This window comes from Meriones unguiculatus, chromosome 4 (genome assembly GCF_030254825.1).
Source record: "Meriones unguiculatus strain TT.TT164.6M chromosome 4, Bangor_MerUng_6.1, whole genome shotgun sequence".
NCBI lineage: Eukaryota > Metazoa > Chordata > Mammalia > Rodentia > Muridae > Meriones > Meriones unguiculatus.
The window spans coordinates 90,576,307-90,603,250 of NC_083352.1; the positions used below are offsets into that span (position 1 = coordinate 90,576,307).

Sequence of the window (26,944 nt, forward strand, 5' to 3'; positions counted from 1 at the left end):
GCACATGCATGCATACACATGCACACATGCATGCATACACATGCACACACACTGACTCGCAGGTCTTTTTCTTCTGCTATGGCTGAAGCTGCCAGAGCACCAGGACTTTTGGGTGCTCCTGGGAGGTGGGGTGACCTGGTTGGTACCCCCAGCCCATATTGCTTCTTGTATAGGCTGATGGGTGGGTAAACTGAGGCACTGAAGAGAAAGTGCTTGGTAAACTGGACACCACCGTGACCCTGCTGTGCTGAGCACACTCGAGGAATGGGACTCTGGTCAGTGGAACTGAGCTCTGAGTGGGCCTCCCTTCCCACCAGGGCCATTCACATCCCATCCTTCCTTTCCCTAGTGAGTGGGCACGGGGCCTTCTCTCTTCTCGTTCTGTGTGTAGTCTTGGGGAGGCTCCCTATAATTCAGAAATGGCCAGTGTCCTAGAGTTTCTGTTGCTGTGATAACTACCTGGGCTAAAAGCAACTTGAGGAAGAAAGGGCTTATTTATCTTACGGCTGTAATCCATCATCCAGGGAAGTCAGGGCAGGAACCTGGAGGCAGGAGCTCATACAGAGGCCACAGAGGGGTGCTGCTTACTGGCTTGCTCAGCCTGCTTTCTCATAGAACCCAGAACCACCAGCCCCGCGCAGCCTCGTCCACAGTAATCTGGGTCCTTTCCCATCAACCAAGAATATGTCCCATCTGCCATCTGGTGAGACATTTTCTTGCAAATGACTCCAGCCTGTGTCAAGTTGACATAAATTAGCCATCATAGCCAGTGAGTGGCGGGCTGGCAGCCCATCACAGGTCTCCAGTCATTCGGGGCCACACCATGTGACATAGCAGTTTTCCCCATTGTCACGGCCACTCTCCAGAGTCAGGGGTCTGTCGTCTCAGGGAAAAGGAGAGGGGAGCCCACCTGCCTTGTCAGCCTCACAACACCCCATACTGCCCTCCTCTACCCTTTTCCTGGATGATCTTCATCTCCTCCATCATCCATCTCCTAAGTGATACCTCTCCCAGCCTCCAGGCTGCCCTGGCGTAAGCACAGGTGAAGGGAGGGTTATACCAAGCCTGGCTTCTCTCTGTTCCTCACTAACAATGACTTGTCACTAACAATGACTTACTGACCTCACAGCAGGTACCTCAAACTGCCCCAGGCACTACGACAACGGGACAAATGGCAACAGGACACAAAGAGTCAAGCTATGAATGATCACTCATTGTATGCTGAGTGATCCCACCAGTGGCTGCCTCGAGGATGCAATCAAGGAGGGCTTCTCTAGGAAGTGACTTTTGAGCCAAATAGTAGACAGTGACAGGGTGTGAGATGTGTGAGCGTGAAGAGGGAGAGCATTCCCAGCAAGGGGAACAGCAAATGCTAACATCCTCTCATTCCCTCAGCACTCATAGGAGTCCCTACTATGTGCTCTACACACAGGATAGTCAATCAGCAATCCCACCCCTTGTCTTCAGGGCACCTTCAATCTGGCAGGGGAGGAAGTCACTAACTAACACGTGTGCAAATGCTTGGCAAAGGCTCCCAGGAGAGGGGGATGGACTATCAGACCACAACTTGCCTTCTCTCCTTTCTGTGGCCCCAGTGCCTAGCTGAGGCTGGACATATTGGTAAGTGATCAGGGAATGTCTGTGGATTCACTAAACATTTTTTTTTTCTTGGCTCCTGTGTCTGTTGCCTGCAGCCACACTGGGTGCCCTGGAATTCAGTCTTCTCTATGACCAGGAAAACAGCAATCTGCAGTGTACCATCATCAGAGCAAAGGTGTGTGTGGACCTCTGGAAACGCTCTTGTTTTCCCAAGAGACTGTGGGGGGGGGGATGAGCCCCAGGCCAGGCTCCTGTGGTCATGGACCCGTGTCGATGACAGAGATGTGAACAAGGTTGTCATCAGTCATGACAGACTTCCTTGGGGGTGGAGGAACTTCCTCTAGGGATGGTCCTGGGGCTGCTTCCTGGTAGAGGCACCTTGGCTGTGAGGTTTGCCTAGGCCATAGCACACCAGAAAGGATACTGTAGGTCTCACCAGGGTGCAATGAAAGCCTGCTTGGTGACTCTTTCTATCTCTCCTGCTGATGTCTTTGTCTGCCAGTGGCAGCAGTGAGGTAAAGATTATAGCTGTGGAGAGTAGGTGTGTGTGTGTGTGTGTGTGTGTGTAGGCAGTCATTGCAGAAGGCTTCAGGGAATGTGAGCTGAAGAATTCCAGACTCTGGAGGAGCTCCAGGGTGAACTTAAGTTCAGGACCCCAGGAAAACCCAACAAGATCTGGCCCAGACTCCCCTGGGCCGGATGCTGGACCAAGCCACCTCACCATGCTACCATGGGCTACAGAAAGTTGAGGGTTGCTTGGATGAGTGAGGCCAGCTTAACTCATCCTACAAAATGATGAGAAAGTAAAACCACCTTCTCTGGGCCTTGAGGAGAGACAAGGAGTTTGAGCCTCAGCTTCCAAGTAGGGAAACTGAGGACTCAGAATAAGGCAAAGGTCAGTCAGGCCCCTGATTCAGGAGTATCTCTGCCCTTAGCCCTTCCTCTCTGCAAGCTATGTGGGGATGTCCTCTCCATCCCCTCCGAGACCTACAACACCCAGGGGCAACTGCACTAGGACCACCCGCTCCTCCATTCAACAGCCTGGAAATGGACTCAGAGAGTCACAGGGAGTGAACAAGGCCCACAGCTAGGGAGCGGCCCATCTTTAAACTCTGCACCTGAAGCCAGCGTTATCTTCACGCTACAGCATCCCTCTGGTCTGTCCCCACTCGGTGAGGCAGGTGCATTGCCTGTCCTGGCTGACAGTCTCATGCCTCTTCCTCTTGCAGGGGCTGAAGCCCATGGACTCCAACGGCTTGGCGGATCCCTACGTGAAGCTGCACCTGCTGCCTGGAGCCAGCAAGGTACACAGGGGGCCTGGGTCTCTGGTTCTCAGCTCAGAGCCCGAGGCCCCACCCCATCCCATGACAGGCAAAGCCCTCAGGGCGGGGGTGGGGCACTGTCCCCAGAACAAAAACCTAGAGCCCAGGGCTGCCAAAGGCCAGGAGGGAAGTGACCATACACATGCAGATACCTTCATGGGCGCCAGGGTGAGCTCAGTCTGACTGCACCCTAGCTAGCCACAGCCAGTACATACGTGTATAATTTTGTGCATGTATGCACACACATGTGCATGCAGCAGCCGCAGCTTTTCCAGGGTTTAGGACTGAGTCCTTGGATACCGCCATGCTGTTGAAGGATGTGGACCCTGGCCTTTGCCTAGTCCCACTCCCCGATGAGCCTTTCTTCGCTCCAGGATTAATTTCCCTCTTCCGTAGATGCACGGAGCATGGCCAGAAGTGGGAGCCACCTCTCTGGCCTTCCTTCCTTCATGGTGAAGCGGGTGTCTTAGGGCTAAGAGGGAGAACACACCCAGCTTCCTACTCCCAAAACAGTGCCGGTTACACACGGCTGTGAGCTGCAAATACCTAACAGGGTGAGGGAGGCCACATACATGCCTATACACACACAGACAGACATGCTAAAACACAAGTATGCACACCTGCACCTGTGTATGTACATGAGTATACACGCATATGCACATACACAAAACACACTTTTATGCATTCACATGTATTCACACATGTGCTATCATGTCCCATCGTTGTCTTGGAGACAAGGCTGTGCCCACCCCTGGCTGTGACTGACCGTGGACCCTCCTCCTCCAACCCACTGGTGACGTCTGCTGCCCACCAAAACCCATTCAAGTCCAACTGTTCATTTACACTTTCTTGTGAATTGGGACCATCAGCTTCCTCTTCTGTTCGTAGGTGTATTTCCAGTCTTCTTTCCTGGAGTAAAATGAAAAACCTTGTCAGGGCCTGATGGCACAGGTTTATAACCTCAGCTGCTGGAGGGGCTGAGGCAGGAGGATCACAGGGGTGGGAATGTTCCTCAGGGGGAGAGTACCTGCCCGCTGTGTGCAAGACCCTGGGTTCCATTCTCAGTGCTGTGGGAGGGAGGGAGTGAGGGAGGGAGGGAGGCTGGCTGTCCCCTCTGAGGACTTTCAAGCACAGAGGACATTTTGCCTGAGGATTCAGGGAATAACCCCACATCCCTGCCTCAGAACACATGGCATCGGCTCTTCTAGAAGCTGTGTCTAACCCCAAGGAAGATGCCCAAGCTTCCTTACCTAAGGGGATGCTCAAAGAGGGTCTCCAGGCTGGCCCTGCTGACAGGTGCCCGCCTGTCTGTCTGTCTGTCTGTCTCCTGGGGCTCTAGTCCAACAAGCTTCGCACGAAGACCCTGCGCAACACTCGGAACCCCGTGTGGAACGAGACGCTGCAGTACCATGGCATTACGGAGGAGGACATGCAGAGAAAGACACTCAGGTGCCTGCGGGAGGCGGCGGAGGGCGGGGCAGCCCTTAAGAACAGCGTGGACTGCAAACACGGGGGCCTTCTGTAGCCACGTGCCCACGGCTGTCAGCCTCTGTTGTCCAGGCAGCCGTGACAGCCATCTGCACATGCTCAGGACAGAAGGAGGGGTTTTTGTCCCTGGTTGGCTGAATGTGTTTGGATTTAGAAGCCACAGCTGAGGCGGGTGTGGTGGTACACGCTTTTAATCCCAGCACTCGGGGAGGCAGAGGCAGGCAGATGTCTGTGAGTTAGAGGCCAGCCTGGTCTACAGAGTGAGTCCAGGACAGCCAAGACTATACTATACAAAGAAACCCTGTCTTGAAAAACCAACCTCCCTCCCTCCAAAAGAACCCCCACTAAGACTCACATGCATGGTACGGAAAAGCCAAAGCCAACCGGAAAGGGTAGATAAGTGGGCAGGGTCACGCACACCTCTCATCCCAGCATTTGGAAGGCTGAGGCAGGAGGATCAGGCATTCTGGGCCAGCCTGGACTACATAGTGAGTTTTAATCTAGACTGCGCTGGTGTTTGCTGTGCCGTCTTGTTTGCACATGATTGAGTGCAGGCAAATGGCCCCTCACAGGCAAGAGTGGGTCTTTTAAGGTAAGGGAGGGCTTAGGGAAGGACTCTGAGCACTAGATTCTGGGCACTAGAATGTTCTAGCTCTTTATGTGGGCACTGATTATGGCGCATAGACCCCTCAGGCTGTGAACTGAGCTACTCACTGGACTGTTGGTATACAGAGGGGCAGCCTCATTCCTGGCCACGCCCAGTGCCCCTCACCCAGGTGCATAGTGGGAGGGTGGCTCAGCATCTGTTGCTCTCTCTCTCTCTGGCCCATGGCAGGATCTCTGTGTGCGATGAGGACAAGTTTGGCCACAATGAGTTCATTGGCGAGACAAGGTTCTCCCTCAAGAAGCTGAAGCCTAACCAGAGGAAGAACTTCAACATCTGTCTGGAACGGGTGATCCCGGTGAGCTGGGGGGTTGCCGCCTTCCTGCTGTGCCACGTGGGCATCAGGCAGGGACTGCAGTGGTGCAGAATGCCAGGCAGGGACAGGGGAGTGACTTAGGAAAGGGAGCAAATGGCCAGGGTCACCCCAAGAAGCAGGGAGTCAGCTCCCCACAGGGAACGCTTGGGCACAGGAGGCGTACCTGCAGCATCTTTTTGCCAGATGACTGTGAAGGTTGTATTGCTAGGCAGTGGGCTTCCACAGCCACCAGGAAGTGCAGGCCACACAGTAAGTCATGAAAGCCTGTCCCAGGCTTGAGAGATGTCTCCTCTTGGCAACTGGCCCTTCAGACGTCCTTCTCTTCTTCACGCAACGAGTCCTGCTGCTCAGGACAGTGACTAGGTTCAAGTCTTCATCATCACCAGGGTATGCCTGTCCTGAAAAAGTGGGCATGGCTGTCCCAAGACACAGAGGCGGCTGGATGGGCAGGCGTCTGTGGAGCTGCCTCCTTCCTCCTCGCTGTGCTGCACTAAGGGCAATGCTGCCCCTCCTCACAGCCATCCTCATCTCTAGTTGGTGAAGGCTTAGTTTAATCCACACTTCACAGCCATGCTTTTCAGAGCTCTGGGGTCGATCAGAAGGACCCCAGAGCCACACAGGAGAAGCATTATAGGCTAGATCCCAAGAGCCCTGAGGCACTAAGTTCACGTGAATGAATACTTGCGGCTTATGTGCGGACTCTCCGACACTTGCACAGTCCTGTGGCCCTCTCTGACCTTTGGTGTCATCTTCTGTAGATTGGGGAGTGCAATAGAATTCACACTGCTGGCTGTGGCTCCTATCCAGATAGTTAGCACTGTGTAAACAGGGCTGAAAGAGAGAGTGTTGGGGTGCGAGGTTTGGAGAGCACACCCTCGTGGCCCCAGGCCCTCCTTGGGCAAGGGGATGATCCCCCAAAGTTACCTTCCCATCCTGTCTCCTCCCACAGATGAAGCGTGCAGGGACCACTGGCTCAGCCCGAGGCATGGCACTGTATGAGGAGGAGGTGAGCTGGCTGTGGGTGGGAAGCCACAGTGGGTCTGCCGAGTGAGCCCGCCAGGGGCCGCTTTTCTCTCCTCTTCCTCCTGTGTCCTCCTCTCTTTTTATCCCACAATCGCTAGCCTGCTGGTTCATGGGGGGAGTCAGACTACAGGAAGAGGGGACTTCCATATCCGTGTACATTCATGTTCCTACTTCACACGGCTTCTGCTGCTGGTTCTACAGATGAGAGCAGCGGCATGTGGATCCCTTTATGGGGACATGAGGCCAGTCAGGGCAGTGACCAGGATGGAGCCCAGCTTCGATGAATGAGCTCTGCCCCTGTCTGCTCAATCTGTGCTACACCTGTGCCTAGCCCAAAATCCCTTCCAGGCTAGAGGGGAGGGAGCTGTCCACGGTGCTGACGCCCGTAGCCGGCCCACGTTCTCTGCCTTCCACAGCAGCCTCCCATAGCTACCACTCACGTCTCCCACCTCTCTGAGCCCCACACTGCCTTTTTGCCACATGCAGCAGGTGGAGCGAATTGGCGACATAGAGGAACGTGGCAAGATCCTGGTGTCCCTCATGTACAGCACACAGCAGGGCGGCCTCATTGTGGGCATTATCCGCTGTGTGCATCTGGCTGCCATGGACGCCAATGGCTACTCAGACCCCTTCGTCAAGCTGTGAGTTGGTGTCCTGGGAGCAGGGAGAGGTGATGGGGACCAGAGACCCCCTTAGACCGTTAACTATTGAGACCCAGGGAGGGAAGGAGTCCATCTAAGGCCACACAGCTAAGATATGCCCAGAATAGCCCGAGGGCGAGGCTGGAGTGTCAGGAAGCCAGCCAGTGTAATGCCCGCCACATGGGAACCCTTGTAACTGTCTGTTCCTAGAGTGACTGGCATAGTGATCTCACTTATGGCCCCAGAAGCCAGCCACACATGTCCCTGGAAGCTGAGAGCTCTGCCACCAGAGAAGCAATCTGGCTTCATCCAAATTTACTCTGGAAACACTCAAAAGAGCCCAGACTCAAGGTCATTCCAGGAATCTCAGCAAAGCTGCCCTGCTGGTGACGATCGGTGTCAGATGTCCCCACCCTGAGAGGGTGTTAGCTCTTTTTGCTCACTCGCCTGGAAAATATCATAAGAGCCTATGCAGACCCGATTGGTGGGATGTTCTCCCACCACCCTAATCATTAGTGTTTGCCAAACCCCGTTCCACAAAGTACTTTTTCTCACCTGGAAGATGCTAAAATGAGCACCCCCTGTGTGCTCGGCACTGTGCCTTTTCTGAGAAGAGCTTCCTGGTTAGAGGAAACAGTGGTATGTGCAAAGGCCCTGGGGTGGAGAGGACAATGAGGAAGAGCTTGATGGGAGAGAAAGCAGGGATGGAGCTGGGACCCAACCACATGGACACAGGGCCATGTGAGGACTTTAAAATCTCCCCTGAGGTCACAGGAAGCCAACAGATAGCTCCGAGCAGCAGGATGACATGATGCTGCTCAGAGCAGGGCCCCCACCATCCAAGGTATCACCAGTGTTGGGTCACTTTCTGATGTACGGGTGTTTCCTCCCAGCTGGCTGAAACCGGACATGGGGAAGAAAGCCAAGCATAAGACCCAGATAAAAAAGAAGACCCTGAATCCTGAGTTTAATGAGGTAAGGCTGCCTCATTCTTTGTCGTACTGGCGGAGACTTCCTGAGTGCGAGAGGGGAGCAAATTCCTTCCAGAATATTCCTAATTGCCTCAAGGAGTGTTTTGTTATCAGTTGGCTTGAATTCTATCAAAAGGAAAGGGGGTGGACTCCTTGTCACAGACAGAGCCCACAGCTTGAGCATACTGCAGGGAGGAAGCCCAGTATCTTTCCCGGCACTCTGATGCTGAGGTGTGAGGACATGAATGAGGGGCAACAACACCCTTGGCCACCTCCACCCCCTCCCATCAAATCCCACTGCACCTGTTTTCCTGACAAACTCCCATCCATGCCCAAAAACACAGAATAAGTGTGACCTTCCACACACCAGCTTATCCTTCGTTTCCAGGGTCTTCTGCCCTCCATCTCAGGCTGAAGCCTTGCTTCTCTATTACCTGTTGATAAGCCAGCTAGGTAGGAGGGGTGTAGGTGTCTGTCCTGTGAAGGACTGAATAGAGTATGAAGGAGATGAGCTCTGAGCTAACCCACCCACATGCCCTCCATCTCAAATCCCAAACAAAAAGAAAAACACACTCTGAAGATACCAGGAGACCAGGGATGAGCTAGACCCTCAGCCCTGAGTCTCACCCCGTATTGGATCCCCAGTTAGGGAGTCCCACCCCTGCCTTGGGCTGTCCTAACCCTGCACTGTCCCTCTCTGGCATTGTCTCTGAGCTCTGACTGGTTCAGAGCTGGCTGATACTGGATCCTCCCATGCTTTGTGAGTGAAGGAGGGATGTATGATATGGTTCATCTATGATGGTTTTTGAAAACCAGCATCCAAGTGCTTACTCAGGAGCCCCAAACTGTAGCATGCCCTGCTTTCTTTCAGAATCTGGACATGTTACAAATAATAAATGTAAATGATCATGTTGGGGCAGACCTGGGAGGCTGAGGCAGGAGGTTCAGAAGTTCAGGACCATCCTGGGATGCCTATCAAGACCCCAAGACACTGTCTCAAAACAAAACAACCACAACCGGAAGTGTCCGATCAAACCCCCTTGTCCCCCAGCCTCAGAAGTGACTTTTTTTTCCTAAAGCAATATAGTATGCACTTCTGAGTTTTAGAAACGCGCAGGCAGCTCGCTCATAGTTCACCTGACAGCACCATCAGAAACAAGTTTCTCAGAAACTGTGGTCAATAAATCATTCAAGGGTGGATGGAGTGATGTTGGCCCTCGGAAGCCACTGGTTCAGTTGCTAATGACTGGAAATTAGCCTACACACCCAGCTGTGAGGGACCAGGTGATAGCCTAGCTGCCATTAAATGTCTCCATGAAAACAATAGGCCCAGCGAGATGGTTCCGTGAATAGTGAGGCTTGTGGCCAAGCATGATGACCTCCGAGTTTGCCCTCTGAGCCCTACATGGTAGGAGACTCCCCCCCAGTTGTCCTCTGACCTCTATATGTGAGCCATGGGTTGCAAGCACACATAGATAGTGTGCTTTTAAAAACAGTGACGTTAAAACGCCTTTGTCCATCTGTTTTGTTTTTGTTTGTCTTTTGGACAAGGTCTCTCTTGGTAGCCCTGGCTGGCCTGGAACTCACTCTATAACTGAAGCTGGCCTTGAACTTGTGATGATCCTCCTGTGTCAGCCTCCCAAATACTGGGATTAGAGATGTGAACCATCAAATCCACATGAAATATTTTTGGAAAATGTGCTAAGTTGATTAAAAAAAAAACAAAACAAAAAAAAAAACAGAAGTTACAAAGTGGAAAGAGAAAATGTCAATGCTGTAGATTTAAGTTTTTAAACCACACATCAGCACATGGGCAGATCCCGGCAGAGGCTGTTCTTGTGTCTGGATACAGATAATGTGTCATGGCTTCCTTCCTTGTTTGTCACACGAATAATGAACATGACTGATTTTTACAAGTAGGCAGAAACGTTACTTTTTAAAGAAAATCAGATTGCTAAGCACAGTAGGTGGCTGAGGTTGAGGCAGGAGGCTCATCCCTAAGCTTGGGGCTTGTTTGGGTTACGTAGTTGAGCTCCAGGCTATCCAGGGCTAAGTGAGACCCTGTCTCAAAAGCAAAACCAGACAAAAACCTCTCTTGTCTGGATCACAGTAAATCCCTAAATGCCAAGTGAGAGGCACCCTCTGAGGAGGGACTCCCACTCAGAAAGGATACCCACTAAAGAGGGACACCCTCTCAGGAAGGACACCCACTCCGGAAGCCCCCAGCAGGCCCAAGTCTACCATCACTGACTCAGTGACGACACCAATATTAAACAGAGCCCAGTGTCAAAGCGTCACCGGGATTCCATGCCCTAAGGAATGCTATTGAAAGGGGATGACAGGTCTAGGGTAGGAGGGGTTCTTTGTTCCCAGAATACCCTGCCCCAGGGACTCCTTAGGCTCTGTCCCTAGCTGCTGGCATTGGAAGGCCAGGGGACTGTTGCTTACTTCTCCTTCTGCTGTTCACAGGAGTTCTTTTATGATATCAAACACAGTGATCTGGCCAAAAAGTCCCTGGATATCTCCGTGTGGGATTATGACATCGGCAAGTCTAACGATTACATCGGTGAGTGCTCTGGGGACAGCCCCTCACGTGGCCTCCCTGGGAGAGGAGACCTTGCAGGGCTTGAGGAGGCCACATTCATACTGCTCCATCTTCAGCCGCTCCGTAGGCTCAGGGCTAGCCTGGGACTCAGGGTCCCGACTTTGATCTTATCTAGATGAGCCTTTACGTGAAAGGGGGTACACACCAGGGCAGAACAACTGAACCCCAGGGGAGCAGAGATGTGCCCTCTGCAGGAAGCAGGCACAAGAGGCGTCTCCTTAATCTCTGCGCAAGCTCCAGATAAAGGGTATAACTCCATCAGCCCTTCCAAATGCCAAGGACAGAAAGTCATAAACACGGTATGGGGAGGGACTCTAGGCAGAGGATGAGGAAGAAACTGACCCTGTGCCCAGTATGTAGAGACAAATGTAGAAAAGCAGAGTAGAAGCTGGGTGAGGATTTGTAACAATGAAGTCTTGGCTTGGGGCAGCAGTAGGGAGCCACAGCAGGTTCTGGAGGCTCCGAGGGGGATGATAATATTGATGACAGTCACAGAGCAATGGGCCTCTTGGAGGATGGGCTGGGTTGGGGCTGTCACTGCTTGGTGGAGGTCTTTCTCTCAGTCATACTCTTGGGTCTAGAGACATGAGTGGCCACCGTGTCCCTCTCCATGACCTACCTCTCCCTCCCTTCTCTGCTCATCCCCAGGAGGCTGCCAGCTGGGCATCTCTGCCAAAGGTGAGCGCTTGAAACACTGGTATGAGTGTCTGAAGAACAAAGACAAGAAGATTGAACGCTGGCACCAGCTGCAAAACGAGAACCACGTGTCGAGCGATTAGGACCTGGCGCTCCAGGGTCCCCATCTCTTCCCCAGCTGTTCTCTCCTCTCCGAGCCTCCCTTGCCAACCTTGAGCCTTTGATGTCTCCTTCACTTCAGTTTCTGCTACCAAAGACCCGCTCTCTGGGCTGCAGGGTCTGCATAGGAGCCCTCTCTGGTCCCTGGGATGGGGTGGTGGGGTTGGGGAGACGTTTACAAAGAGACTTACTCTGCCCTTGAACACACACAAGGTCATTCTCTGTGTCCTGTCTGCGTAACCCTCAGGCTGTAAGGACCAGCATGGGGGCAGAAATTGTGCATCGAGGCTGCCTCTGTCTCTCCAAAACACCCCAGAAAACAAAACAAAACAAAACAAAACAAAACAGACCCACCCTTCTAACTCTAGACACACCAGGAAATAGACATGCAAAATACACAGAGGGCCTGCACCTCACTTCTGGGAAGCTGCCCACCTACATTCTAGTAAAACAGCTCTCCCTCTCCCTCTCTCTCTCTCTCCCTCTTTCTCTCTCTCTCTCTCTCTCTACAGCCCCTCTTTCTCACCCATCTTCCATCCTATCAATGCCTCCTTCACCCTCCCTCATGCCCCTCCACTCTACTTCTGCCTCTCTTCTGCTCCCACCTCCACAATGGAGGATGCAAGGCAGAGCCTCGCCCCTTGCCAGCCTGGCCAGCGGCCTCACAAGCTGGATTAAGCTGGGCCCCACACCTCTTAAGTCACCACATCACCAGTTGGCATGACTGGCTGACCTCAAGCCTGTGGCTTGCAGTGGACACAGCCTGGGCACGTGGCAGCACTATAGACATCCTGAGGTCCAGGATTTCTCTTTCTCATCCCTGGCTCTCCCGATGGGCACAGTTGGCACAGAGCTCTGGATATGAGGGGACCTGCTCCTGGGTCCCACACTTCTCCCTTTCCTCCACTCTTTGCAATGAACAAAGGTACCCCCCACCCCAATCCCACTCTGAGCCACCTCTGTTCTCTGTCTCTCCCACTGTCTTCTCTAAGGCTCCTGGGGGCAATCAAATAACAGTATTAAGAGCTTTAATCAGTGAAAAACCCTCTTGGTCCATCACAAATTAAGAGGAATGTGCATCTGAGGCTGGAGTCAGGCCATCTTCCACGCATGAGAGGCAAGTCTGGTTTTTCCCATTTTGATAGTCTTTCCCCAGCAGCGTCCAAACCCTACCACTCCCCATAGACAGTCAGGCCAAGACTAAAACTTATTCCAACTCACACAGCCTTGCTTGTCCCTTCCAGTGTCCCTTGGGATGTCTCCTCCCACACTCTCAGCGACTCGTGCTGTTCCCGAGGGACTCCTGTGTTTCCCTGAAATGACTTTCTTCTAGAATTGGGTTCTGCCTGCCCCAAGGTGGGCTGACAGCCCTCCTACTTCCATCTTGCCCGGCTCCCTTTAGTCCCCTTAGGTCTCATGCTCTGCCCACTTCCCTGTCACAGTCGCCTTTAGGAGAAAGCATGCTGGCTGCATTGCTCAAGCCTGATGCTGGTTTTGGCTCTGGACTCGGAATGCAGCCTGCTCGCAGCGCCCCGATGTCCTCCCGCCCCCCCACCAACGCACCCATCCCTCCACGTAGAACTCGAGCCCCCGGGTGCATGCACGATGCCCACTGCCTTTCTTTGCACTGATGTAGCAAAAAAATAAAGTAGGAATATCCAAGAAAGATGGTGACCTGCCTTCTCTTCCTTCTGGTTTCTAACGGGAGGACATGTATCGGCTTGGGGACCACACAAGCAATTTGCCGGGGTGTAGTGCAGTTGTTTTTTGCCGTGAACATCTGCAGATGGGCTCAAGAGACTCGGGAACCCCCTCCCCAATCTTCTTAGAAGCCAAGCGGTAGGAGCCCGCCAAACAGGGAGCATACATACACCCCCTTTTCCTTTTTCCCATCTTTGGAGAAGAATCAACAACTGCGGAACCAAGTCTACTGAGATCCTGGGGGCTGAGGAGACAGCTCAGTCAGTCAAGAGCCTGTCTGGTAACATGAAGACCCGAGTTCAGGTCCCCAGAACCTACATGAAGATCCAGTTGTGGGCCAGCAAGACAGCTCAGTGAGAAAAGGCTCTTGTCGCATAAGCCCAGAGACCTGATTTTAATCCTTAGAACACACGTAAATGTGCAAAGAGAGAGTTCCCTGACCTCCGCATGCATGTCATGGACACACACAATAAGGCTGGGTGTGGCAGTGCAGGACTATAATTCTAGCACTGGGGAGGCAGAGGCAGGGGGAGGAGCCCTGGTGCTCCCTGACCGCCGGGCCGTGCCCCATCAGTGAGCTTCAGGTTCACGGAGAGACCCTGTCTCAAAAATAAATGGAGTGCAATAGACAAACACACCATTGTTGACCTTTGACCACCACCTACGCACACACATGTACACACACACGAGAACCTAGACTTGAGTAGGGGCCTGTTCAATCATGTATCAAGAGGATAAGGAAATAAAGACCCAAGAATGGGAGGGAGCTGGGCCTTCAGACTTCCAGCCCAGTGCTTAACACAGTAACAACTGTTATGCCCAGATCTTAGGGTCCCCAAAGACCACCAGGAGCAGGACCACATGTGCAAGAGAAAAGAGCTTCCTTTGGGCTTAAGTTCGGTCTCTCCATGGTCACCAATACAGTGGACCGGAGAGGAGAGCCCTGAGCAGCTGCATGGCAGGGTTTTTATTGGGGTTTGAGCAAGAACCATGAATTCCCAGCTTAGCAGTTTCATGATTGGATGACTTTCAGCAAGGGCAAGCTTGTTACAAAGTGATTGGCTAACTAACATAACTAACACTGAGCGAGCTATCTATAGACCTCAAGAATGTTAGGTTGGTGGGCTGCCCAGCACAGATGCCCCACCTGAGGTAAGATACCTTCCCATTCTTGTGGTTACCTACAGGCTATTCCTTGGGTAGGGAATTTTATGGTTTACTTATTCCTGGAACTGGTGACCTACGGCCTAGTTCCTGGGACTGATGACTTTTTTTGGTGGGAGGGAGGCAGGGGAGTCAGGCCTGGCCCTCTCAGAACTAAGAATTGCGCAGACCATCCAATACCATCCCTGTGCTTTAGAACCTTTTAGCTCACAAGGATCCTGAAAGCCAGCTAAATAAATCTAGAAAAATCCCCACTCCTCTCAATAGGATCTCATATAGTCCAGGATGCCCTTGAACTCCATCTGTAGCCTGGGCTAACTTTGAACTCCTGATGTCCTGCCTCCATCTCTGCAGTGCTGGTATTGGCTGCAGGTGTGCATGACCACCCTTGGCTCAAGAGGATTTTTAATCCCACTGAATTGTGTTCCCAGAAGCAATTTATTGGGAAGGCTAGCCACTTCTTGCTGAATTAGTTTCTCTCAAGGCCAAATTCTTTCAGGATAATTTCTCAAGTTCCTGGAGTGACCTGGGAATCCTGGCAAGTTTCTTTTCAAACTGTCCATGCTCTCCTCACCTCCCTGAAGACTCTGCTGACCCTGGGGGACAGTATAGATTTGAAACGATTTCCCCTTTGCTGCCAGTTCCCACCTCCATAATGACTTTGGACAGTTGCCTTCAGGTCAACCCCATTGCTGAAGTTCAGCTACTTGCCACCAGCTGACCACAAGGGCAAATGGGAGTCACATAAAGGGCTCTGACACAAGCCCTCCTGGTGCTCATGGCAGACATCACTAATCAATGCAGCACCCACCGAGCAGACATTGACAATCAATACAGTGCCCACTGAAGCACTTGCAAAAGGCTTCTGGACCCTTCTCTATACAGTGCTCCACACAGCCACTGCTACACAACCAAGGGATACCCAAAAGACACCTAATTTCCATCCTCAGAACAGGCCAGGATAGGCATGGGCTAAGCTGGTAGAGTGCTCACCCAGCCTGAACACACACACACACTCACACACACTCACACACAGGAGATTTTCCAACTAAGTGGAAGCTTTGTACAGTCTGCTCATTTATCAGACATGAGGAAAGCATGAACCCCACTTACAGGAAGGACCTGGAGCACCAACCTCCCAGCCTGAAGCTGAACAAACTGGAAGACCAGCTCTTGCTTCCCCTGTGTTCTGGAACCTTCTAGCTATCAGACTCACACTGAGATTCTTAAAGAAAGCCAGCTGAGTAGGTTATCTCTTTCCTCCTTTTGAGACAGTGTTTATATGTAGCCCAGGCTGGCCTTGAACTCCTGACCCTTGGGCTTCCACCTCCCAAATCCTGGGATTACAAGCATGTACCAGGACACCTGGGGGCAGCTTCTTCTCCTTCCTCCTCCTCTTCCTTCTCCATCTTCCTTCTTCCTCTTCCTTCTTGTCATCGTTCTCCTCCCCTCTTCCTCCTCCTCCTTTTAAATGTTCTTTTCCAGGAAAAAGAAAACAAGTGCCTTGATCCAATTCTGATGGCCTCCAACCTCAAGATGTCCGTTAAGGACTCCATCCCTCACCCTGACTTAAGTTCTCAGTCTTGAAAAGCAACTATCTTGATTCCATGCAGATTCTCCAAGAAGGATTCCTTTCAGCCAGGACACCTGAGCACATCCCTCACACTGTTTAAACCCACAAGATTCTGCAAAAGCAGCTTGTTACACACACACACACACACACACACACACACTCTACTGAAAAAGGCACTTGTGCACAGGGCCGCCAGCATCACAGTTCCTTTGGGATCCACCAGGAAGGATCTGCATAAGGCCAAGAAGATTGTACGTGGGGGGCGGGGGAGATGGCTCAGCTGTTAAGAGCGTTGCATGTAGGGGGCCTGGGTTCAGTTTCCAGAATCTACATGGTGGCTCACAAAAAAAAATAAAAAATAAAAAATAAAACAAGGATTTGGTTGTTGTTGTTGTTGTTTATTTTGCAAGACAGGATCTCACTACTGAGCTCTGGCTATCATAGAACTCACTCTGTAGACCAGGCTAGCCTAAAAAAACCACAGAGGTCCAACTCTCTTTGCCTACTGAGTGCTGGAATCAAAGCTATGCACTGCAACACCTGGCTGACCAAAAAAAAAAAAAAATTAAAGACGATGACACTTTTTGCTGAGGACTGACCTCTGGCCTAGAAAAGCCATGAGCCATAGCCTTGGCCAGGACATTTATTCCATTTGTTTCCTTAATCTGTTGTCCCTCTCTTTTCCCACTCTCTGTAGTAAGTCCAGCTGTGGTCTAGCCTTCAGTTACCCATTCTCCTGCATCAGCCTCTGCATGCTGAACTCCCAGGACCACCGCAATGCTCCTTTTCTTTCTTGATCATCTGTATGTGAAGGGTTAATAACCCCGAAGCCTCAAGGGGAATGAGGGAATCCGGACAGGAAGAGATGTGGTGCAGTTGTTTAGGATCAGGGAGGCCTCCACCCAAATCCACCAGCATCGGCACACAAAATCTCCCCCCAACACAAAGGTTCCACTTCTACCCTACAAAACCCGGAGCTCCTTGTGCCCCAGGGCACAGTCTCCACTAGCAACCGCTTTCCTCAGTGACGTAAACAAATGACAATTCTGCTTCTGCAAGAGGCCCGTCTCTTGTTTCTACATCACCTCAGTCAATCCTGATTAATGTGCGAGTGTGCAAGTGCGTTCATGCACTGTGCACATGCATGTATGTGTGTGTGTGTGTTCATGTGCTCTCACGTGTGCGTGTACTCGAGTGTGTGCATGTATGTGTATTGTGCACTCACGCGCACGCGCGTGTGTGCGTTAGTGGGTGCATGCAAGTTACCCCGTGGGTTCTGGAAACTGAACCGGGTTTCCCTGGAAGTACAGCCAGAGCTCTTAAACACTGAGCCACCTCTCCAGCCCTCCCCCGAGACTAAGTCTGACTGTGGAGTCCTGGCTAGCCTAAAAATTGCTGTATAGACCAGGCTGGCCTGCAGTCTGGAAGCTCCGGCAGCTCAGTGCTGGATTAGAGGTGTGCATAGCACACCTAGTGTTCTTTTTTATTTTTTGTTCACATCCATGTGTGTTCCTGAGCATGGATCTGTGCAGCGTCCCCAGCATCCTTGGTGCCGAGTCTCTAGCCCCGTGGTGTTGATTTCCTAAGGAACACTTTCTTCGCCCTCTTGTGGATCTTTACCTGTAGGTTTAGAGAAACACATAACACAGCAAAGGTACAGTCTTGCTGAACAGTGAGAGGTTAGCGTGGCCACGAGCTCAGCCCTGGGGTGGCATTTTGCCTTAGGTGTGAGTTAACACATATTGCACAAGAAACTAAGAAGCCAGTTAGAAGAAAGATGGGCATGGCTAGGCATAGTGGCCACCCCGTAACAACAACACTGAGGAGACCAACGTGAGGGAATCACGAGTTCAAGTCCAGCCCTGGCCTCAAAGTAAGACCACGACAACGAAAGAGTGAAAACTCTAAACAGGAGATGAGGAGATGGGGGCATCAAAACTGTTTTGAAGGCTGCCTTGGACGGTGGTTGCGTGAGAGTGCATCTGGGTCCCACACCACCCAAAGGCTGACTGCCAACCTTGCCGTGACCTTGACACATGGCTCATTGTAATATCCAGTGCTGACCTGTCCAGCCCACGCTCCGATCCCGGAAATCGAGCCTTGCCGTTGCCTTAAACGTTGCCTTAAAAGTGACGCGGCTTGGTGGTACGGCCTGGGGGTTGTCCTCCCAAATGGCCCTGGGTTGCCTCCCCAGCAACCCACAAGAGAAAAGAGCAGGAAACGGAGAGGGTGTGTCTGAGAACTCTGAGCATTTGGTTAGAATTTTCTGTAATCCTAGAACGGTCACGTCAAGAGTTAAAGGAAAGCAAACCAGTTAAGCTGTTGTTTTTAAAAGGAGAGAACACGGTTAGCGCCTCCTAAAATGTTTGCAGGAGCTGGAAGCCGCGCTCAGGACCCATCAGCCACTTTCTGTAGTTTCCTGACTCAGTTTCCCCTCTTTTCCACCATGTACTGATGGCTCTTAAAGCCTGATGTCTAATAGCTCTTTCCACGAGAAGAAAGCCTGAAAAAACAGATCTGTTTCCCTGTGAGTTCTTCCCCAGGTAGGATCCTAAGAAAACCTCTGGTTTGGAGAGACCTTGTCAGAAGCCCCGTAGGCATTGGCTGCCTGGGCCTGGCTGATTTGCATAGCCCCGCCCCACCCGGGAAATCGAAACTGAAAATCGCTGTTCTGCACAGCCAACCTGGCAGACACAGACTTGCGGCTGAAGAGGAAAAAGATTTTGGTCAAGGATGGGGCAGGGACTCAGCAGAATCCCGGCCTCAGACCTGGACAAGTTCATAGAGGATCACCTCTGTCCTGACCCCGGCTTCCGTGCTAACGTCAGAGCGGCCATCGACATCGTGTGTGCTTTCCTGAAGGAGAGATGCTTCCAAGGAGCTGCCCACCCTATGAGGGTCTCCAAGGTGGTGAAGGTGAGGCCCCCTCAGCCTGGGCTGACCCGCATGGGTGGGAGGGGACTCTCAGAGGCCATGCTGCCTCCCTGATCCCACCTCCTCACCTCTGATCACAGCTGTGTCCTGGGTTTGGCCCCCAGGTCCCACGTCTGTATTGGAAAAAGAGCCTCAGCTACAGTTTATGTCCCCTCCCAGGCCACATCCATTTCAGAGTCAGGGAAACTGAGGCCCAGCTTGGAGCAACAGTGTGCTGGGGAATGGTGGGCCTGGGGAGCCAACCTGTGCATTGCTGTGTGACCTTGGGGAAGTTAACTACCTTCTCCATGCACAATCCCAAGACGGGACAGCGCACACAGACTAAGGCAAATGTGACACGAAACACGGAACAGGACCCCACCTGCTACATGACTAGATTGCTGGACCCTCACTGGGCTGTTCCGGGTCTGTCAATAGGACCTCATGACAGCAGGACCCAACTCTCAGGCACTGTGGAGGCTGCAGAGATGAAGCTGTTTTCTTTTCTTCTGTTTCAAGTTGACTTTATTTTCATCTTTTTAGTTTTGTGGATGGGGGCTGGGTGCAGGCCAGTGCAGGTGTCCTCAGAATTGAAGAGTGGGTGCCAGATCCCCTAGAGCCCAGTTACATGAGCCCCAGTTACAGGCCAGCTGTGGGCTGGCCTGCTCGGGTGCTGGGAACGACACTCAGGCCCTCTGCAAGGACAGCAGGCACTTTGAATTACCGAGCCCCCTCTGCATCCCCAGATGTGACACTGTGTAACGTCCACTCTCAGCACTGGCTGGTGCTCGTGTGTGCGAGGGTTTCTTCTCAGCATTTTGTTCAGGGATGCTCTTCTCAGCATGATGCCTTCTTTTTAAAGTATTTCTCTTACAGATGTGTGTAAGACAAATTTAAAAAAATTGTCAGTGGCTCTATGACTTGATGTGTTACTCTATGCTACATGAGACTATTTTCTTGTCAATGACGTCATTTCAGCATATTTTGCCCCAACCTAACAATGCGAGCAATGGGATCATGGAAACAGTTTCATATACCTGAATCTATTTTCTTACAGTCCCCTTCCAGCCACTACCCTCCTTTACTCCCCGCCAGGACCTCCCCCAGAGAGCCTCCCTCTGATTGCATGTCACATGTGTGCAGCTGGATCTAGACTCCACCTGAGAGAAAATGTGCCTTTTTGTCTCCTGTTACCCTCCCTTGCTCATTTTCTTTAGACCCCTCCTCCACTTCCCCACACAATCTCCCTTCTATTACACACACACATACACATAGGCACACACTTGAATCTAGACTCCACAGATAAACCTGGGTGTTAATCATCTGAGTCTGGCTTATCTCCTGTACTATCAGGAGATCCAGAAACATCTATCTTCCTAGCTGGATCCTGATTTCTCTCTTCAGGGCTGACTAGTATTCCACTGCACATGTGCCAGCTTTCTTCCTCCATCCATCATCCTGGGCTGTTCAGTGTCTGGGCAGACAGACAGACATGTGTCCCCCTGTCACTGTCATTCTTATTGTCTTTCAGGGTGGCTCCTCGGGCAAAGGCACTGCGCTCAGGGGCAGATCGGATGCGGACCTGGTGGTGTTCTTGAACAATCTCACCAGCTTTGAGGACCAGTTGAACCGACGGGGAGAGGTCATCAAGGAAATTAGGAAACAGCTGTACGAGTTGCAGCGTGAGAGACATTTCACAGTGCGGTTTGAGGTCCAGAGTTCATGGTGGCCCAACTCCCGGGCTCTGAGCTTCAAGCTGAGCTCCCCCCAGCTCCAGCAGGAGGTGGAGTTTGATGTGCTGCCAGCCTATGATGTCCTGGGTAAGCCAGCCACAGAGCAGCAGCCTGCCGTTCCATGGGCTTCCACCTCTCCTCTCTGTGTTCTGTGTCTCTCTCCCTCTCTCTATGTCACATGTGGGGTACACTTGTGTGATCCTAAATTTTGGCTAACACACAACGTTTTTGGAGACTTCATGTCTCCCTGGTTCAGAATTCCACAGTTGAGCTTGACTGTCTGGGCAAAAAGCCCCTGGGACCCTCTAGTCTCCACCTCCCCAGCGCTAGGATGACAACTCTAACCCGGACCCCCGACTCCCAGCTTTTCCCTGAGTCCTGCGGTTCCAACATGGACCCTCAAACCCTCACACTTGGGAGCCAAGCATGTTGCTGACTGAGCCATCTCCCCAGCCCACACCTCATACTCCTGAACTGAAAACCCTGATCACTTGGGAAATTCACCTGTACAGAGTATTCCTTTAAAGCTGGGCTGGGGAGGAGGGATTTTAGAATTTTGGGAGAGGGGAGTTCGAATCCATCCCAGAAGGACATTAAGCAGCTGAGGTCACAGTTTGGGGTGAAGGCACCTTAGGCACCCCGTTAGATTACCAGCTCTATCCGGGGCTGGCTGTGGACTTTGTCTTTCTAAAGGTGAGGCAGTGTAGACTTCGGTGAACAGTAATATCTGAAGAAGCGTCTCCCATAGAATGGCAACCTCAGCCCTTTGCAGAGGCCTGGGTGTCCATGAGAAGCAGGACTTCTCAGAGGAGCTCTGTCTCCCTCAGGAAAACTGCAGACACAGCCCCCACCATCCCAGCCTCCCTCGTGCACACGTCATATCATTACATATGAAAACACCTCATACCAGGCCTGACACAGACTGTGTCTCCAAAATCACAAATTGCCCAACTCTGCCCAAAGACAGCCAGGAACACCCTGAAAGCACAGTGGGGACTTGGGGAGCTGAGAGAATTCTTGAGGCTTTACATCTGGGGAGACACAGCACCCCCTGTTGGCCACTGTGTGAACTGCTGCTCTTAACTTACAAGGCCACTGGCCCTTGGCCTAGGAGAGCCATGGAAACAGTACAGTCTGAAGCAGCAGGGAAGGAGAGGGCCAGCCTGAAAGCAGGACCAGGGCAGATGCCATATGTCCTCTTCTGCCTCTGGACACATGCAGATACCTCGTGACCACAAAATAGGGCCGAGAAGCAAGCATAAGATAGGCGATGAAGAAATGCAGCACAGTGAAGTTCCACACCAGCAGTAGTGTAGACAGATGACAAGAACCGTCTGAAGATCCTGGAGCAGGACACGGTTGGCCACTAGGAGATGCTGTGCCGCTCTCTTGCACATGGCATGGTGCGCTGTTTCCTCCCACCCCTGTCTCCAGGATGTGAGAAGGGCACTGGGCTAGGACCAGCAGGGGGCAGGGGCTTTCCAGGGCCCCATCATGGCTGCAGTCCTGAGGTGTGGTGGGGCACATGGCTATGTGGGGAGGGATGCTTGATCTGGCAAAGGCCTGCCCTGTTCACTGAACCCCAATCCGCTGATGGTCACCCCCACCCAGAGACTGAGGAGCCTCAGAGAAGGGCTGAGAGGCTGAATGAAGGAAATCTCCTTTACAGGTCACGTCAGCATCTACCGGAGGCCTGACCCCCAAATCTACGCCAGACTCATCAGGGAGTGCACTGCCCTGGGGAAGGAGGGCGAGTTCTCCACCTGCTTCACGGAGCTGCAGCGGAACTTCCTGAAGCAGCGTCCAACCAAGCTGAAGAGTCTCATCCGCCTGGTCAAGCACTGGTACCAACTGGTAAGGCATCTGGCCCAGATACTGTGGGCCCCTCTGTAGAGTGTGGACACAGTCAGAGAAGAGAAGGAGTGTTCTAGTCTGTTGTCTGTTGACCTGATATCTGTGTCACATGACCAAAAGTTGCTTGACAAGGAAAGGGGTTATTTGGTTACCTGTCCCAGTCAGAGCCCATCATTGAGGGAAGTCAGGGCAGTAACTGAAGCAGAGGCCTCTCAGCTTATCCCTAAGATCTCATGTCAGCATTACATCACAATCACAATATAGCTTTATAAATCCTACAATTAAAAAAATAAAAAAACCAACTCCAGGACAAAGATTAGTGTCTCAACTGTGGGCGCATGTAAAATTAAAAACTCAAGTTAAATAATTTCATACCCCAATAGGAAAGAACCAGGGCACTGTCACAACCAGAGCAAAACAACACCAAAGCCCAAAAGAACGAAAAGCTCAGTATGTGATATCTGGGACTCACCATTCTCTGAGCTCCAAACGGCCTGGACAGTTGTGCTTCTCGGGCTCTGCACCCACAGCACCCACAGCTGCTCCCACAGGCTCAGGCAGTTGCCTCACGCTCAGGGAAAGTCCAGTACCTTGGGTCTGCAGTGCGCTCGAGGCTGCACTTTTCCCAATGGCTTCTCCTGGCCTCTCTCAGTGCTGGCCCTCAGCTGCTCTCCATGACCCTTCAGTCCTGCAGCTTTCATGCGACTAAAGCAGGACCACCTGGGAGATTGTCCCACAGTACCAGGTGTGGCTGCCATCTGCAGAGGCAGTCTTGGTCCCCTGGAGCACAGCTTCTGTTGGCTGACCACAAGGAAACTCTTTCCAGAAGACTTGGCCTCCATGCTGCAGGTCTCTTCTTAATCAGAGCTGATTTTCATCCGCAGCTGAGGAGAAACCATTGTTTCTTCATCCAAAGATATGGCAGAAACAGCCCAGATAGAGTCTTTGCTTCTCTGCAGCTGCACACAGCGGCCTCAGCCTTCTGCCTTCCTCTCTGCATTCCTATCTTCCAAGTTCCCACAGGCAGCCCATTAGGCTCTAAGCACTCAACAGCCACAACCCAAAGACCCAAATCCTTTGACAATCCTCCCAAAGAGCAGCATGGCAGGTCTGTCACAGCAGGAGCCCCCTCTCTAGGAACAATTTCTGTCCTAGTTTGCTCCTGTTGCTGTGGTAGAGACGATGGTGGAGAGCATCTTGGGAGGAAAAACAATGATCTGCCTTACACTCCTACATTGCACTCCATCACTGATGGAAGTAGAGGAAGCAACTGAAGCAGAGGCCAGGGAGGAACAGAATGGATGAGGCTGTGTGACAATGGACCTGTCATGCCAACATCAGGAGGAAGCTGAATTGAGCCAATGGGAAATGGCCCCTCCACAACAGCTAGAGCCCCGTTTTTCTTATGGTTTTTCTCTTTCAGTGTAAAGAGAGGCTGGGGAAGCCGCTGCCCCCACAGTATGCCCTGGAGCTGCTCACAGTCTATGCCTGGGAACGTGGTAGTCTGTCCACTGACTTCAACACAGCACGAGGCTTCCGGACAGTCTTAGGCCTGGTCATCAAGTACAGGGATCTTCGAATCTACTGGACAGTGAATTATGATTTCCAACACCAGGAGGTTGCCAACTACCTGCACAGACAGCTCAGAAGCGAGAGGTAGCCTGTCCCCACATGGCTTGGCTCCGCAGCAGGGTGGGCCAGGCTTCAACACTGTGGAAATGGGAGGGAGGAGCTCCGTGTCGAGGGAGCATCACTAGCCCTGTCTCTGTGCTGGGCACTGTCCTGTGGAGCCTAAGGGCTGGGAGACACCAAAGACCAGCGGGTGGACCGAGTAACTATACACAACACAGTAGACTGGTCACTGAGGGAGTTTCATGTCTTGATCCTGTGCTGTGTTCAGCCTTCACGCCTCAGCCTTTGAGACTGGCTGGTCCAACTCTCCCCACCTCACAGATCAGAGAGGCTGAGGGACCTGTCCCAGGACACACAGCTACAAAAGTAGAGGATTTGAACCCAGGCCTTCCAGGTCATGGCCAAAGATCCCTCCAGGCTTGCTGTATGCTGTGGGGCAGTCACTCTGGCCAAACTTTGGATAGGGTGCTCTGCCAGGCTCCCCTCCTGCCCCTGTGCAGTGGTACCTGGGCACTGGCCAGCTGGTCAATTCCTCTCTGGATATTGTTCTTCAGGCCTGTGATCCTGGACCCAGCTGACCCAACAGGAAACATTGCTGCTTCAAACCTGGAAGGCTGGAGGCGGCTGGCAGGCGAGGCCACTGCCTGGCTGCAGTACCCATGCTTTAAGCACAGAGATGGGTCCCCAGTGTGCCCCTGGGATGTGCCGGTGAGAATCTGTCTCTCTGCTGTCCCCTTGCACACAGCCTCATTCTCTTCATCTGCTTGCAGAATATCATCTCAAAGGTGTGGTCTCCACACTCCTGTGCTAGTCAGCTGCTTCCCTTGTTTTACAGCCATTTTAGCAGCATTCAGAGATCTTTACAGGCTGGCAAGAAAGCTCAGTGGCTAAGCACTTGCTGCCAGCACTGAAGACCTGGGTTTGATCCCTAGAAGCCATTTGGTAGAAGGAGAAAGCAACTCTGCCATGTTTTCCTCTGACCTTCATCTCTGTGCTGTTACACATGTGGACATGAGTACACACACACACACACACACACACACACACACAAAGAGAAAGAGAGAGACAGAGACAGAGACAGAGAGTGAAACAGAGACTCAGTGCTGAAGACACTGGCTCAGGGACGCTCAGCTAAGCAGGGACACAGTTGGGATCCTGTGAACTCTGAAGCTAGTGCTCAGGTCCACGAAGCAGCCTACCTTCCCAGCCTCGTTGCCATGTGGCCAGTGGGACTTGGGGCTGTGTCATACCAAAGAGACACAGAGCGACCTGCCCTTGGACCTGGGACTGAGGTCTTTCTGGTGCTAGAGAACCGATGATGTCACGTTTGGCCTCAGGCTGGAGCTGAGCATGGGTGCAGGGATGTTAGAATCGATCCCAGGTCAGGAAGGAAGTGAGAGGGGACGTGGGAGCGGTGACTGGGGATGGTGGAGCAGGTGAGGTTGCTGTGGCCTTTGGGGCTTCCCAAGCAGGCACTGGCTATGTCCCCCCTGTGATTGACAGGTCTGTCACTGACTGAGAGGCCCTCAGCTGGGAGGCTTCCAGGGAAGAGCTCTATATACCCTCCGGGGCCTGAGTCCTGATTGGCCTCCTGTTTACCTTCCCAGGAGCCTGACCAAGGGTTCAAGGTGGCCTGTCACAGCACCCACCTTCAGATCTCATTTGCATTTCTTCCCAAGAGAAATGTGGCTCCTGACATGATGGTGTGTTTTCTATTACAGACGGAGGTGGATGTTCCAGAGCAGGAGGACCACTTTCTTCGTAATCTCTGTCTAATTTTCTTCTTTTCGTTTCTTTTTCTTTTTGGAAGGGCTACTTCTGTGTAGCCCGGGCTGGCCTGGATCTTGCCATCCTCCTACCTTAGTGCTCGCATGACTTCAGGGTAGGCCTGATGAGCCCTGCCTTCCCTCTCTACTCAGGTGGACAAGGACTGGACATACTTAGTCTTGTGGGCACAGCGGCCCCTTCCCGGAGGTCTGGAATCAGGGGCATGTCCTCCTCTGCTGCTGCCCTTGACCCAGAGAGGACAGAATGCTGCCCAAGGCCACAGTGAGGGAAGGTCTAGACTGGCATCCTCCTCAGCTAGGGGCAGAGACTATTGTCTAAAGAGACAACCCTATCTGAATGAGCAGCTTATAAAGGCAAAAACATTTTTTGAAGAGTTTTTAAAATTTATTTAATTTTCATTTTATGTGCATTAGTGTAAAAGCATCAGATCCCTGGGAATTGGCACTACAGACAGTTGTGAGCTGCTATGTGGGTGCTGGAAATTGAACCCGGGACCTTTGAAAGAGCAGCCACTGCTCCTAATCACCAAGCGATCTCTCCAGCCCCCAAAATCTTTTTAACTTCAGTATTTTCCATTTGTATCGCTGTGGTGACTGTCAGTAAGAATGACAGTATTGCGATTTTAATAAGAACAAGATACAGTTGTCTCCCTGTAGTATTTCTGTTTGATCAGGGAGCAGAAAGCCTTGCAGTTACAGAAGGGGAACAATAAAGTTATCAAAAAACCCCAGTATGTATTGTAATACCTGAGGGTTTTTACCTGTTTTATCCTGAGGTCGGGTCAGGATTTAGCAAATATGTTTCTATTGTTTCATTGACTTATTCGTGTCTTCTGCAATAAATGTTAACTTACACCTAAGGCAAAAATCCTACCGCAAGGGCTAATCCTGTCGCCACACTAAGCTCTCGTTCAGCAGGACTGTATGTTTGTTGTGTATGTTTCTGTATACACAGACACAGACCATGAGAAGGGGAAGAAAGCATTCCTTAGAAAATCAACACTGTGGAGCAGGAGGGAGGGCTCAGCACTAGGGAGATGGCCTCCATCGGGAGGGTATGGAGAGATCAGAGATTAAGAACTCTATTTGCTCTTATAGGGACCTCTGGTTCAGTTCCCAGCATCCACAGGGCAGCTCCCAGTGATCTGTAACTCCAGGTCTAG

The 26,944-nt window shown here is 52.0% G+C and overlaps 2 protein-coding genes across 6 annotated transcripts in view; both read left to right on the forward strand.

The window, feature by feature from the left end:
- Positions 1-11,805, forward strand: part of Rph3a (rabphilin 3A) — a 70,940-nt gene extending 59,135 nt beyond the window's left edge. For all 4 annotated transcript variants that reach the window (XM_021633197.2, XM_021633196.2, XM_021633198.2 and 1 more), the window contains 9 exons: positions 1,695-1,774; positions 2,829-2,903; positions 4,261-4,370; positions 5,245-5,371; positions 6,339-6,395; positions 6,899-7,053; positions 7,947-8,028; positions 10,494-10,590; positions 11,278-11,805. In XM_021633197.2, coding sequence (XP_021488872.1) covers positions 1,695-1,774; positions 2,829-2,903; positions 4,261-4,370; positions 5,245-5,371; positions 6,339-6,395; positions 6,899-7,053; positions 7,947-8,028; positions 10,494-10,590; positions 11,278-11,408 — 914 coding nt within the window. In that variant the 3' untranslated portion in view covers positions 11,409-11,805. The remainder of the gene's footprint in view (positions 1-1,694; positions 1,775-2,828; positions 2,904-4,260; positions 4,371-5,244; positions 5,372-6,338; positions 6,396-6,898; positions 7,054-7,946; positions 8,029-10,493; positions 10,591-11,277) is intronic.
- Positions 11,806-18,513: 6,708 nt separating this feature from the next.
- On the forward strand, positions 18,514-26,649 carry LOC110546395 (2'-5'-oligoadenylate synthase 1A). Of its 2 annotated transcripts, none has more exons than XM_021633200.2 (6): positions 18,514-18,778; positions 20,307-20,595; positions 22,178-22,362; positions 23,786-24,018; positions 24,549-24,702; positions 25,716-26,649. In XM_021633200.2, exons 1-6 carry the CDS (start codon positions 18,596-18,598, stop codon positions 25,818-25,820), a joined length of 1,149 nt encoding a protein of 382 aa, XP_021488875.1. In that variant the 5' UTR covers positions 18,514-18,595; the 3' UTR covers positions 25,821-26,649. The 2 variants fall into 2 exon arrangements, with proteins under 2 accessions (XP_021488875.1, XP_060238472.1); XM_060382489.1 differs by having other exon boundaries at positions 24,549-24,625; positions 25,716-25,906.
- The last annotated feature ends 295 nt before the right edge of the window (positions 26,650-26,944 follow it).